Source organism: Symphodus melops, assembly GCF_947650265.1.
Source record: "Symphodus melops genome assembly, chromosome: 5".
NCBI classification, from domain to species: domain Eukaryota; kingdom Metazoa; phylum Chordata; class Actinopteri; order Labriformes; family Labridae; genus Symphodus; species Symphodus melops.
Window position 1 is genome coordinate 11411665 of NC_136695.1, and position 14855 is coordinate 11426519.

The following is a 14855-nucleotide window of genomic DNA, read 5'->3' on the forward strand; positions in this document are numbered from 1 at the left end:
AAGGGCTTGGGGAGCTTGGGCTTTCTTGCACCATGCCCGATTGTTTATGTTAAGAAGACTCAGAGTGCAGAACACCTGAGGGAGGGGTAACTGCCATTTGTGATGTCATAAAGGGAGAGTCTCCAAACAGCCTGTTAGAGCAAATCTTTTCAGAAAAGTGGAGCAGGTAAACAACGGAGATAATGGACTTTTCTTATAATTGGGGGGGGGGGGGGTTGTAGACAGACTAGGGACACAGTAGTGTTAGAAAACATGATAAAGTAAACTTTGCATGCTATGTGACCTTTAATTAAAAAGTCAACGTGAAGGGCCACGAATCAGCAAAGTGAAAGCAAAAATGAGATGTAGTTTATGGTCACCAGTATGCCATTTATTTATTCATTGTAGAGAACACATTAAATGCAATTAAAACACATTTAATTTTTCATAAATATTTCATATTAAAGAGAAATATGGTTCACCTTTTTTTTTCCGACACAGAAAAGCATGTTTAGAGTTGCAATGATTTTGTGGCCAAGAAAGAGATTAAGGCACAAAATAGAAACGTTATTCATACAGTTTAGTCATGCTATTATACTACTTGTTGAAAAACTAAATAGGAAGCTATAGTGAGAGCTACTGTCAGCTAAATGATCCCAAACATTAGTACGATGTGCATGCTCCATAAAGACCGAAAAGACTGATGCTGAGTAAGAGAGGAGTGGAAGTAGGTGAGTTCATGAATCATTCTGCAGTATTTGGTTTGGAGGCAAGAAAAGCTGCTCTGTAAAGTGCATTATGTTTTTTTTATAAGCTGTTCTACACTTAAAACTATGACAGAAAAAAAAGGAAATTTGGACAATAATTTCACCAAAGTTAAAATCCTTTGGTTTACTCAGATCAATTATTGCCCCAGTACGTAACAGTCCTGCCAACTCCTCCTCAGCAGAATCTCCCATAAATGAGTCCAGCTGAGCCTGTGTGGTGTTTCTAACATTATCCCTCCCGCCTATTTACATATAGACCTGCAGTGCAAGAAGTAACAGACAAACACATCTCTCCCATTAGTATTCTCATTTCTATTCAGCAGGTAAGCATACCATTGTTGAACTATTCTATAGCTGGGAAAAGAAGAAAATGTTGATACCTGCCTTTTAAGCTCCCCAAACCAGGAACTGTTTATAAGATATGTTCTTTATACTTCTCTGATTGTCTTTGCGTTTAAAAGTCATGGTTTAGGTGGAAGACAAGCAAACGGTGATAGAAGAAAAAAAAAAAAGGCACTAAGGTGAAAAGTATATCGAAGAGAAATAGAATTGGTACAAATCATATCAGGGGAAGACGATTTCAAATAAGGAAAGCTAATGGAAAAAAAGTAAACAGCATCATAAAGCATAAGGCGTACATAAGTACATATCCAAATATATGTTTATACAAAAGAATATACAATAACATTCAGTATAAATGAACGATGAGATAATATAGAAGGCGCAGGAGAAATAAAATACAATTCTAATCTATTCACATAATGGCGACATGTATTCCAGCCTTTTATCCTGTTTCCCTGTAAACAAATTGTTGAAATGATACAAAACGGTCATAGAAAAAACATCCACGCTACAGTGAACCTTTTGCATTTGTGCCACTGCTGCTGTTGTTTGCCGTCAATATCACTGCTGTAAGGCACCTATTCGGTTGTCGCGGACTCACTGCACAAACAAATAGACCAAAGTGATGACACGTGACACCTCTTGTCCTGTCAGCTCGTCCATGCATTAACATACAGATCACACGCGATAAGAAGATTGTCATTTGTCTACAATAGGAGGAATTCAGTCTCATTGAGCTGTTGGTCCGCTAAAGAACATCTGCTGTGACTTTAAGGCAAGTGTCGTTGTGTACTCTGCCCCTGAAATCACTTCCCTTTGTGTAAATAGAACATTCATCTGTTGATTCAAACGGAGCTTTGCCAGTGATTGTCCTTGTGATTCTCAGAGGATCGTGTGGCAGAAGTGGTTGGAATTGAGGGAGGTGGTAGGGGGGGTGTGTGTGTGTGTGTGTGGATCCTGGTCCAAACTTTATTCTTCATCATCTGGATCTCCTTGTTTCTGTTTTAGTTTGTCCCTCTTTTTGTTGATGCCGCTGCCGTGGGGTGTGTGCTGTGGCAGAAGACTTCTGGACGTCTATGCGTGTGTGTGCACGGAAATGCTGGAGAGGTCGTTCCTGATGATCTCGTTAACTGTGGAAAGAAAAGAGAGGTCCCCGATTATTATTAACTAGTCACGATGAATAACATTTCACTTCATTATAACACTATTAGGTTTGACGGAGAGAGGCGGCGTGCTGGAAGGGAGTCGGTTCAACTCCCTTCTCACGCTAAAGCTTGAACCGGAGTACTGTAAGTGGACCCAGAGCTCCAGCTGGGTGTCGCACATTTGACACATGAAGATTGATTAACTCTCAACAGCTGATTTACTGTAGTATATCGGTGATTAGTTTCTATTAACCTGATTTTGAGCTAGACAAATTGTCTGTTGCTAGTTTTCCTTAAATGTTTTCAAAATTAGTAGAACGTTTGGATGGAAAAGCTAATTTATTAAAGTGAGTTTTACTTTTTTTAAACCTTTCTGATTTGGATGTAGAGTTTAATGATTTAGATTTTTTAGGCTTTATGCTAATTGTATTATCAGATTTTTTTCAATCGAAGCGGGGCACACACTGCAAGATCGGGGCCGATTTTGAACCTGATTCCTCCCTTCTGACCAAAGACAACGAAGACCCGATTACTTGATGTTTCCAGAGATGATCTTGACCGACTTCTGTGGTGTCAGATGTGTCAAGAGTCAGATATAAACTCCTACTTCTTGAATAGAGCAACAATTAAAGCTGAACAATGTCGTACAGATGCTGTGGTGCATGTTCAAACATCTATAAATTGACATTCCTCAGAGGAAAATGTAGTCCCTGTAACACTGTTTGAAGATAAAATGCTCGACGAGAAGTTATGATGGTGTGCCCACCACAGTAAAACTGGAACTCTCCAGGTATCTTTTTTAGCTCTAAACAGTGTCAAGGGACCCTTTTTTTTTCTTTGAGTAAAGTTTGTGTATTCATTTCAGAAAAATACAGCATGGAATTGTCTCACTTCTCCAACTTTCAAATTCTACCATCAAACCTCCATAGTCCACCTTTACTGTCACATGCTGCAATACTACATTGAATTCTTAGCATACATGCGGTGAAGTTGAAAAGTTCTATCAGTAGCTGCAATCCAAACATATCATTGTCATTTCTAGCCTCATATCTGCCCATGCACACATCTCTGTTTTTGAGTCACCATCTTGTCTTTCCTGCACCAGTTCCTGTGCCCGCGCCTTTCCCACAGTCGGGCAGACACAGATCATTCCCCAGCTTTTATCTGCTCTGTGTTCTTTGGCAAAACAGAGGGAAGTGACTGTGAAGATGGCGCGGACCCTGAGCCCTGTGGCTCGACGCAAACAAGAAGCTCCTCAGTTATTGAGCAGGCTGTGATAAAGAGGGCTGGTGTAGACAGAGTGAGAGAGAGAGAGAGAGAGAGAGACTCCGGTAAAACCACCATCAGCGTTAAGGAGCCGAGACAGGAAGTCCACCCACTGTGAGGCCTACAGGTTGTTATCACTAGATACCGTTTGGTGAGGCATTCGCACAGAACCAGACAAAAACAAGACAACGTCCTTTTTAAATACAAAACAGTATAATGTCTTCAGTCTTTTTTTTGGAATATCATAGTGGGTTTCTTTCGAGCAAATCAAATATGAAAAAAGTTTTTACAAGTTTTTCTTGTAAAACAATGTGCACTGGTCAGATCTGTGCACAGCTGAACTAATCCAAAAAATAGCTCAGGGCAGTTTGTTCAATTGTTATCGAGCATGGGCATAAAATAAAGTCACAAATAAATGAATAAGTAATGAGTGACAGATTGCACTTTTTTAAATAGGTAGGCCACAAACCTTGAATTGAATGCCCTGCTTTCCATATACAGCCACCTATTCATACACACACACACACGTGCACACACACACACACACACACACACACACACACACACACACACAGATATCAGTTGGGGCTCACCTTCTTAAACAGGAGGAACTCCCATTGGAAAAATCCAACCTGTGCCAACACACTTGGCTGTTTTCAACTCTATCCCGCCCCAGGCCAAACAGGTATTTACATGCTGTGCTTATTTTTAGCTCTGCCATCGCTGAGCGAAAAGGAAGTGCAAGCACATGCAACAATTAAACAATCAAAATTAAACATTGCTGCTCTTCTCAGCAGAGGTGAGAATACAGAGAAAAAAGAAAGGAAATAAAAATAAAAAAAAGCTCCAGGTAATTCTGAAGAAGGGAAGGGAAAACCCAAGAGCTCTGTGGCAAAAAGCCACAAATGTATTTTTCTCAGAGGAAGGCGCTGGCTTCCTTTCAGTCACATTAAAAAAAGAAAAGAAAAAGACGTCTCCATCGCCCACATATTAACTGCAGTGTTGTTTTGCTGTTTTAATAATTTCCATCGGCATGCTGAAAATGTTCCATCCTGAAGACAGCGGTAATAAAGAGAAGAAAAGGTGTAACACTGGCCCCTGTGTTTTTCATCTGGGTACTCTGCCGGCTACGTGAGAATCTCAGAAACAGGATGTGGCCAACTGTTACACCGCAAGGCAACACCAAGCTGCTATTTATAGATGTTTAAATGGGGTAGCTCGTGCAACTATTTACGTGCAACAACTTCTTGGAAAAGGAAGACATTTTCATTGAAAGGTGATGAAACGGGTATAATACACAACAACACACAGGTAAGGATGATGGAAGAATACACGCACATTTTCTTTTAAACCATCATTTTGGCAACGCGTCATCGAGCGCATATAGTTTCCTTTCATACACAACTGTCTGGTTCATGAAGTCAGTTTCAATAAAGTTTGATTTCATTTAAATAACAGAACGAAGATGAGGTGTTGTATTTCTGCCAGTGCTTGATTTTTCTTCTCCATTTTTGAGACTGCCCATACCTTCCATGAAGTGACTAGATAACCACAAATATGCAGAACAAGGAAACACAGTCAGTCATGCTGGGGAACATTTTGTTCAGAGTGGAATTTGGCTCCAAAAATCTATCTTATTGCATCATATGTAGAGTCAGGGGTATAGCACAGGACCTCCTCTGTACACTAGGCCTAATAAAACAAGTTGTTGGTGTTTTAAAGGAACACGAGAGAATGGCAGTTTCCACTTTAATGCTATTGTAAAAAAATAAAATAAACAAGTCTTTGTTATGTTATTCAATGATGATGCCAAACAATATCTTTATAGTTGGATATGTACATAAATGGACTCTCTGTGGAAACTGATTTTGTTTTTTTCTTTTCTCAGTTGTCCAGGTTAATAATGGAACGCACTAACTGGGAGGACACCCTCTCATGAATAAACAAAAAACAGCGGAAAACTGCACTCCCAATATTCCCCTGCTGAAAGAAAGAAAAAGAAAACACACACACGCTTGCTAGTCGAAGTTAAACAGAGTGACATCCTTTATTCACTGTAGTGCCAGTGCAGTCGGTAAACCGCAGCCAGGACCTGTCATGATTTCTGCTCAGGGCCATGTGGCTGGGAAATCTATTTCAGGCAGGTGTGAGAGTGACACAGAAATATGTGTGTTTGACTGAGACGCAAACTGTGCTGAGCAGTTCAAGGAACAATTCAGCTTCTTTGTGACAGTGTACCTTGGCTGATTTTTGATTAAATTCAGATTGCATTATGACATGATGCTGGGTGCTGACCTTGTAACTAGAAGTCTGCCTGAATCACCTGCAATGGAAACTAGTTTTCTTTAACCTGCTGCAACAGGTGGAATAACTCTCCGGTGTAGACACTGCAGGTCAACTCTCATAACCTGCACCATTTTAGTTATTAAATTAACTACACACAGGTGGGTAACAGCTAGCTCATGTGTGACAGGTTGCCTGAAGCCAACCATAGCAGAAGGCTCAGCGGGCTGTGACACCAAAAATAGCACAGCTTTAAAAAAAAACAAAAAAACCCACAAGAGGCTGCTAGGTGTGGGCATGTTGCTACAGGTACCACTGACAGAATATAATGGAAGCTCAGAAGAGCCTGTTGGAGTAACATCTTTACCAGGAATCACACACACCAACACACTGAAGGACAGAAGGGTATGAAACTATGAGCCAGATTATTACAGTGGAAAGTCTGTCAGTCTTTTATACTGAGTCTAAACCATCCAAACGTAGAACAGTAGGTGCTGTAAAGGTTGAGCAAGGTGAGCCTGAAAATGGACAAATCTGCACACATCTGTGAGGGCAGTCACTCTTTCTGCTCAGTGAGAGAATCAACTCACTGCAGTCAGGTGTGTGTGTGGCTCTGATTGGCTTTGATTGAGCTCAGGTGTGGGGAGCTTTTATATACTCTGAGTGTCCAGTGCTCTGTGCTGACTCATTATCTCACCTTCAGAGGTAGTGAGTGGTTCTCTCTGTGTTTTTGCAAGTTGTCTGTGGCTCTATATAAACACCAACTAAGAGCTTTGTTGGTATTAGATTTTGACTGTTTGTCACACAGTGTACAACTTGGGGTGCTGGACAGTCTCGGTTTGACTCCAGCCTTTTGTGTTATGAAAGGGCTCTCTGTCAGCCTTTGCCTTTCGTTTCATGTTTTCTGAACTTTCGGAGACAGAATGCATCCATAATCCCAAATATGCAGAAACATTTATCTTGATCTTGTGGCTTTGTCATAACCCCAATGAATAGATTGCCTGATGTAGTTGGCAAATACTCGACATGCATATTTACAAATCCACCAGATGATAAAAATCATCTAGGTTTCTTAGATGAGTCTAATCTAAGCCACTGCCATTTTTCTGTCAAATCTCAGTCAAATATTTACCTCTTCTATGAGCTCTGTTATTGGTCTCCACCATGTGCTGAGAGGAGTAGCCCATTTGTTTGTGGCTTGTTTTATAATAAATAAGTGAACACAAATTCTCCTGACTGCAGCAAGGAGCAGCTAACTTAATGTTTCCAGTTAACCAGTTTCCTGAGAGTGTGTTGTTCTTATTCGTTAGCATTGTTTTCCCTTTAGCCAAGCACAGCACGAAGATGTGACCAAAGGTCTGAAAAAACGCCACATAAAAATGATTAAGTGCACAGCACCTGCTGAAAATATTCTAGTATGGCGTTTAAAATGGATGTGTATAAGTCATGGTGCTGTGAGTTATCCCTCTTTTAGTTCAGTAATTGAAGCTTGGGTGTTCGCTGTATAACTTCATTTGGCCACTCTGTATGACTTTAGAGTGAACCTGACCTGCGCTGGGGATTTAGTTAGCATTGTTAGAGGCGAGCGCTGTGCATTGGGGTTCAATAACAACCAGGCTTCCTCAGAGAACAGAGGATGCCCTATGGTCTGGTGAGACACGGAGCCTCCAGGCTCTGAGGTTCCTGCTGTCGTAACACAATCTCCTGCAGCCAAATCAGGCCTGACTGGCAATGACCTGGCAGAGAATGACTTCACTTTCCCCAGGCTTCCCTCAGCTGACTATCAACAACACCACCTCTGAACTCAAGGTTGTATCGGAGGCTTCCTGCCAGGGACTTCTGTTCTCACCTCTCAGTCTTTAGATGCAAAATGAGCAGAGGGCACCTTCCTGAACAAATCTCACTTTCACTAGTTGAATAAACAGCAGCTGTGTTTGGCTCAAGGACCCTGGTGAAGGGGGGATGTTTCCGATGCTTGCCTGTAGTACATCAGGTCTGTGAAATAGGAGGTTGCTTCCTTCTATTGTGGCACACGGACTCTCGGTAGCATTCAAGGATGTAAGTTTGAGTCATAGCTTTTTTTTTTTTTTTTTTCTGAATAACTCTGATAAACACTGGTATCAAATCAGTGCTCTAAGAGCAGAGTTAAACCTCATGAACTGCTTCATGTGAAAGGGATTTGATTTGGAAGCCAAACAACTGCTCAAACTTGCTGGAGAGAGACAATTGAATTTCCTGCTACATATTACTTTTGTTTCCCCACTATATCAAATCTTCTCTCGGCCTCAGCAGAAACACTTAATGGACAATTTGCTGCCTCCCACGTACGGCTGGATGGAGAGGCTTGGACAAAGTCACTTATCTTACCCTGGTTACCAGCAGCGTCAAAAATAGAGGCGGCGGTGGTGGTGGTCAAAGATCAGAACACACACATTAATGACATGCCGACTGGATAAAGGATGAGCAAAAAAAGAGAGTGACACACTCATCATTCCCACAGATAAACACACATGGAAAGAGCCAAAGTGTTCCACTAATGCTTCATCATGATAAAGTGCTTCATAAATTCATCCGAGCCGTGCAGGTAGACAGCTTCTAATCCATCGCAGGGATCCCTCTGGGCCTAATGAAGTGATGATGTGTACGGAGCGCATATTTCATCCCCACAGCTAGTTTGCTGTGTGAAGCTTCAGGCCGTCCCATGTGGAACCACTCAGTCTCCACGCAAACGTGACAGAGACAGGGCAGCAGAGAGACGGTTTGTTTAAACTAAAAAGGGTCTGAGTTTACCCTTCGAGCTGAGGTTGACTACTTTCCTGCAGCATTTAGTCCATATCTTAAAAAAAAACACAAGTGTGTCTCAAGCCACCGCAAACTATCTCGACACACTTCAGTAAACAATGACGTCATAAAAAAAGTGTTTTTTGACGTAGAAAACACCCACATGTGAGACTCTTTTAAATATTACTCTGCTGTAATCGCTGAAGATTTACCTGCAGCCATGAATGGGATAGTGCAGTGTTTACTTGCCCTGGGCTTTGCCTCTCAGGCATCATACCTACTGCCCTACCTTAATGCTCAAGTTTTGATTGGATAGTATACAGGCTAAAATAAACAGCATTTAATCTGGACATAATGACATGAAGAAACCCCAACTTCAAAGTCTAAATACTATTTATATATAACTTTTAAAATTACACATCCTCATCCAAAAAAATGAAGAAATTGTCAAAGACCATGAGTAAAAATAGGATAATTGTTTTCATAGTGCAATGTCGCTATAAAAGGTTTCCAATCAATACGTCTGCTGCTGTTTTTAGACGAGGCCTCCTGGCTCGGCTGAATAAGAGAGCTGGAGCAGCCTTGAGAAATGACATACTCCCTGTGCCTCATGCGAGGGAGACAGAGTGGAGCTGTGCGCTAATCTCCATCTGTGAGCTTCAGATCGGCCTCATTTTTTTTCAGAGCACATGCTTTATGACCTCTGTGTCGTCAGCTGAATCTGACACGTTGCCAACGCGACGATGACCTAACCCGGGAGAATTTAGGTGTCTGCCTGGCTCAGATTAAAAATCACGTGAACATAAATAGACGAATAAACTAGAAAATTCTGTGATGTGGGCTGGAGAACAATAAAACAGCAGTGTCCCAAATTAGAAATCTAAAGACAACAACTTTTACTGAAAGCCCCACCACTGATGTGCTTATTTTGGCTGCAGCGGGGCATAACCTCAGGCTTTGATCTTGCATGGTGTGCTCGGCCTCTCCCTATCTCACCTCACTATGTCTCCCTTTGTGAGCTTGCCACTTCCCTCTCTGCCTCCTCCTCCCTCCTGCTCTCATTTCCTCCCGTGCCCAGGAGGCCCGCGGGTGTCCTGGGAGGATGAGGGAGGTGTTTACATGGTTGGAGCTCTCCTGTGACCTCATCACTAACTTGTCTGAAACGTTACGTAGTCCTTTCAGACTGCATCACAAACAATAACAGAAAAAAAAAGAAGAAAACAATTTACTTTCTGAATAATATTGGCCTGTACTTGCACTATGTTAAGTGTCAAGATTATGATTCATGCATTTATTGGAGCTATGAGCTGGTAGAAATTCTGTGCACATTTTTAATTAGATAACTTTACACATTGTGCACAATGGTTTCTGCAGAAAAAAAATAAATGACTTATTATTGGGGACTCTTTGAACATTGTTTCTGTTTGATTTTAATGATGATTGCCAGCTAAAAGAGGTGAAAACATCCAGAATTTTACAAATAGTCATGTTACCCCTGACATCCCTGGAGTTTGAACCTTTGTTCTCGTAATCTAAGAACCCACGTGGCCTCTTGCACATTAGCATAAAATGTGACTTTGTCAACAGGAAAAGGATGCCACAGTCCTGCCCACACTGTTGACTTGACAAGCAATGGCAACAAGTGCAGAGTGGAGGCTCAAAAGCTAAGCAGCTAAAAAGAGACCTTTTTTTAAAATTTGGATTAAACCGTTGACTTCTAAAGTATAGAGTTAGCTGAAAAATGTGGTGACGTGGTAAAATGCCACAGCAAAGACTTTATCAAAGCAAACATAAAAGTAAAAGCTTTTGACATAAAGTGTGTGTTGTTGACTCGAGTCTGTGAGAAAGAAAAAGCTTCAGTTTCACGCAACCAGTACAGCGTAACATCATAAAGCAAACACTAAAGCCTGACAACACAGCAAAGTGAGTGAAACGCACACATCTTTGAGATGGAGATATGAATGGAGGCGCGTTCAAACTCTTTGTACGCCTCATTACCAGTGGGTTTATGGTAAAATAACTCAGACATCTGATAAACTGTGTGATTGATTCAGAATTAGAAACGTATGCTCCGGCAGAGGCAGGCGGCTGGAGATTTCAATGGATTTTTAAAATGGCACAAAGTAGAAAACCCCCCCCCCAAAAAAACTGTAGCATATTGAAACAATCATAGTTTGGTGGGTCACGGTCGTCTGAGGGAGAATTTGGCTGTGCACCTGCGTATAATGCGATTTATGGCTGCATTTGTATTGTGCTTCTTTAAATCACCTGTTGCCTGTCAGTTGTTACGTGGGATTCAGAAGTGTTTTCTTTATACATGCGCTGAGACATCGACTTCTCCGTGTCCAAAAAGGCTTACCTCAGTGCGAGCTTTATTGTTCACCATCCATCACAGAGAGAAAGCTCAGTGAGGCTCCTTCCTGTTTTTAAATGTGCATGACTGCTTGTCAGTGTGCATCTGCAGACCCTGGCCTCAAGTTAACCTGTCTGGGTTTTTTTTCGTTTGTTTTTATCTGTTCTTTCTTTTTATTTCTGATTTTTGTTCTGATTTTTTTTCTCTTTTTCTTTGTTTTGCATATTTGGAACAAAACTCAACTTATTCAGTCTGTCAGAGAGATAAAGAGAGGCCTTACAGAAAAGGCACTAAAACGCCATAAAGGTAGCGAAAGCTGCTGTGCTTAAGAATATAGCCTCACTCTTTGAGAGCCCTGCTGAGCTTCAGCAATCTGACTCTGCACTGAAGCAAAGTACAGTCAGATTAAATCTCTGTCTTTGAACCTGAGAGCTGCCTTACTACTCTAAATCTTCAGCACCTGTGAGGATTCAAAGACAGTGAGAAGGAGGTCGCCTCAGGTCACATCGTGGACTTATTCAGGTAGGCCGGGCAGAGGAAGTTCACGGGCGCTCTTGGCAAGATGTTCCACTTATCGCCTTTCCAACACCCTCGACCTTTCTCGCTTTGATTTTCAGAGACAGACAAACTTTTTCATCCATCTGGAGAGAGGATTGTTTTCAGACGACCCAGGCTGAGTGAAAAATACATGAGGAGATGTTCGCTGTCAACTGTAAATCACTAAACCACATTTACACCTGCTTCTGTTTTAATGTTTCAAATCAACACATATTTTACAGACGCTGGGAGTGAACTTGCAACTTAACTACCTTAACAGAAACGGGAGCCTGCTATTTTACTCCATGATGCAGTAAATCTTACTGCTTTAATTAAAACGTATGTGACATTCTCATTCAAGCAGCACTTAGGAGACGACGTTTCCAAGTTCAGTTCCCTGAACATTGGACATGGCTGATTTACAGCACGAGCAGAAGAATTGTTTGTTTTATTAAAGTAAGAGAGGAATGTGAATAAAAAGCATGTAGAGGTGCAGGCTGTATTAAATATGCATTACAACCCCCTTTTAAATACAGTGAGCATAAAACTATACGTTTCTCTTATTAGCTTTTTAAATATTCTACAGACTTTGTTTTTCTATTAAGACAATGAAACAAGGGGCGACAGTGGCCTCCGTACAGTATATGCAGTGACAACAGAATACTGTGATAATGCGTAGGATTTCTAAATAGTGATTGTGTTTTTCTTAAAAGGAGGTTTGTGCTTCCTTTCAGCATTGCTTCTCTCTATATAAAAAAGGCTTAGTAAGGGTTAGAGAGCTTTTTGTTTGGAGAGGATTTGAGCTCAGTTGAGTACAATAGCGAAAGTCGGGGGACCCGTTGAGGTTTCGAACTCAGATGGGGTTGTATGTCAACAGTAGGACACTTACAGTTCAGTTGTTTTGATCACTCCCTCTCCCCTGAAGTAAACTCACTCACTGCTTGGCTAGTCTCTGCACTGTGAGTGGCCGCTGGTGGGAGCGGAAGAAAGCATGATCTTTAACTTTGCCAGTGTTTTTCTTCCTTTTGACTTTTAATGTTCGATTTTTAACGGTTAAAGTTGCAAAAGAAGCACAGTGTGTTCCTGTTAGTGTGTGTGTGTGTGTGTGTGTGTGTGTGTGTGTGTGTGTGTGTGTGTGTGTGTGTGTGTGTGTGTGTGTGTGTGTGTGTGTGTACGTGAAGAGGACAGGGGCAGCGGGAGAAGCGGCCAGGGAAAATCACCAAGATTGCATGCTACTTTCTTCCACCTCAGATTTTCCTCTTTTTCTCTAAGTCTATCTGTGTCTCTTTCATTTCTATGGCTGACCTGATTTTTCTCATGCTCGCTGAACATTCCTGGATGTGAGGACGTGATGAGAATCTCCTGACTCCAAAATCACAAAATACAAAAAATGAGTCTTATGACTTGTGGCCGTCCCTCCTATTTAGGCCAATAAGCTTTGACCACAGATACGGAAATTAAAATGAAGACAGATGCTCTTTTCATGAAAGCTTTTGAAAAAGAATGGATTGAGAAGGACTTGATTTTAAGTGTGATAGACAGATTCACTAGTTTGACAGTGGCATTTTATGTTGCCAGTGGACGATGACACTTGAGAAGAGGACATCTGCATGAGGTTAATAGTCTCGTGACAGATTCTACTAGGACTCTCTCTATTTCAAAGTTTCTATCTGTAGCTGCATTTCACTCCCTCTTGTACTTTCAGTCTTTACTCTCTCTCCCAATCGCTCTCTCTTAATGGCCAACACTCCCGCCCCGTTCTTTCAGAGATATCTGCACATGGAGGAGACGGCAGACTCGGCCAGGAGTTCCAAAACCCAAAGACATTCCCCATCCCACCCGGCTGGATCAGACTTCTCTGTTGACATCCGTCACTACAGGATACTATTTCACAGCACTAACATATTTCAGATGGGGAGCTGTTATAAAGTGCTCTGGGACAGAGACCTGCTCCTGTTTACTGATGACACTGTTATTTACATCCCTTTTTTTTTTCTTCTTTTTTTAACCGAAAACACTACAACAACAGCTTGTCTCAGTGTTGTTATATTATTTGAACCACACGTAACTGTCTGTGACTGCTGAGGTGTTCTTCAGCAAAGCACCCAAAACACCAGAAAGGATTTCCTTGACCCCTAAATGTCCCTGTTGAGGGTCCAAAAAGAGAAAACGACTCTTCCTGCAAATAATACGTGCTGCTTATTTGGTGTTTTGTATGTGGCCGGACTCTATGACTTTTCCATGTGCTGCTGTTTTCAGTGCCAGCAGGAAATATCCTCGATTCAATTCAGATTTATGGTTTCTGTTACTCTGCAGTGTTTGTGGTGTTTTCAGAAACATCAGTTATCTCCATGGAGGAACCATATTTCACGGCAGTGGTGAAGCGTTTGCAGTGATCACAGACGCAGTCTGATTACAGTTCTTTTGACACTAAAACACAAAAATAAAAGCCATCCAATCACCTCTGAAAGACACAAAAGAACCTTAATCCGGCACTTTCCGCAAAGACCTTAGACAAACTATCACAAAGGCACCTACTTCAAATCTCTCTTAGTGATCAGGCTATTAGAGCTCAAGATCACCCTGTCAGAGCAGTCAACACCTCTGACATATGGCATAATGATTCAGTAATTAGAGTGTCTGCGTGAGGTGGTGGCTCTATAATCACAGATGTACACAGGAAGATTCCAGCCAAGCCACGGGCCCTGTCTCCGTCCTGACCCGCTGTGATCTGTGCGGCTCGGTGGCTTTTCAACGCGTGTTTCCTAAACCTCAGAATGTGAGCCACATAAACCGAGCCGGCAAACTGCTGCATCAGGAGAAACTATAAGAAATACATGACGTACAGTGAACTGAGGGGAGGTGGCTTTAATGAATAGACTCGTCTGGAAAAGGAAGCATGTCCTTGTGGCTTCACCGTACGATATTTAATGGTATGCTGCACTGAAGTCTATTTTTGTCGTTAATCCAGTCATTTAAGTTATGAATTGGCACTATACAAATAAAGATTGATTGATTTAAATACAAAACCCACATAGTGTCTAGTTTTACAAAGCCTGAAAAAAATGTTTTGACTGTATGGTATGTTCATCGAATTTCTGTAAACTGAAGAAAACAAACACAGAACCCATAACAAATCAGAATCAGAGTCTTGGATCTACATATGTGCGTGTATCAGATCCCAGACACAAAGGAAAGCCAATTTGTTTAGATAATTTAGCAGCAGTTTTTCAGCAGACACATTCTTTTTCAGTGACTGTGGGTATTATGAAGGAGCGACTGAAACCAGACGAGATCCTTTGGCTCGCACATGAAGACATAAAAGCTAGGGCTCGTCTGTAATAAATGGATTGGATTTTTTTACAGATTCATCTTCCTGCACTTATCAAAACGAATTATACT

General features: G+C 41.5%; 1 protein-coding gene across 1 annotated transcript in view; it reads right to left on the minus strand.

Moving 5' to 3' along the window:
• Nucleotides 1-374: 374 nt before the first annotated feature.
• LOC306824689 (nuclear factor of activated T-cells, cytoplasmic 1-like) overlaps nucleotides 375-14855 on the minus strand; it is a 57074-nt gene continuing 42593 nt past the window's right edge. Inside the window, exon 10 of the mRNA XM_079344925.1 lies at nucleotides 375-2218. Within this exon, the coding sequence (XP_079201051.1) occupies nucleotides 2163-2218 (56 nt within the window). The 3' untranslated portion in view covers nucleotides 375-2162. The remainder of the gene's footprint in view (nucleotides 2219-14855) is intronic.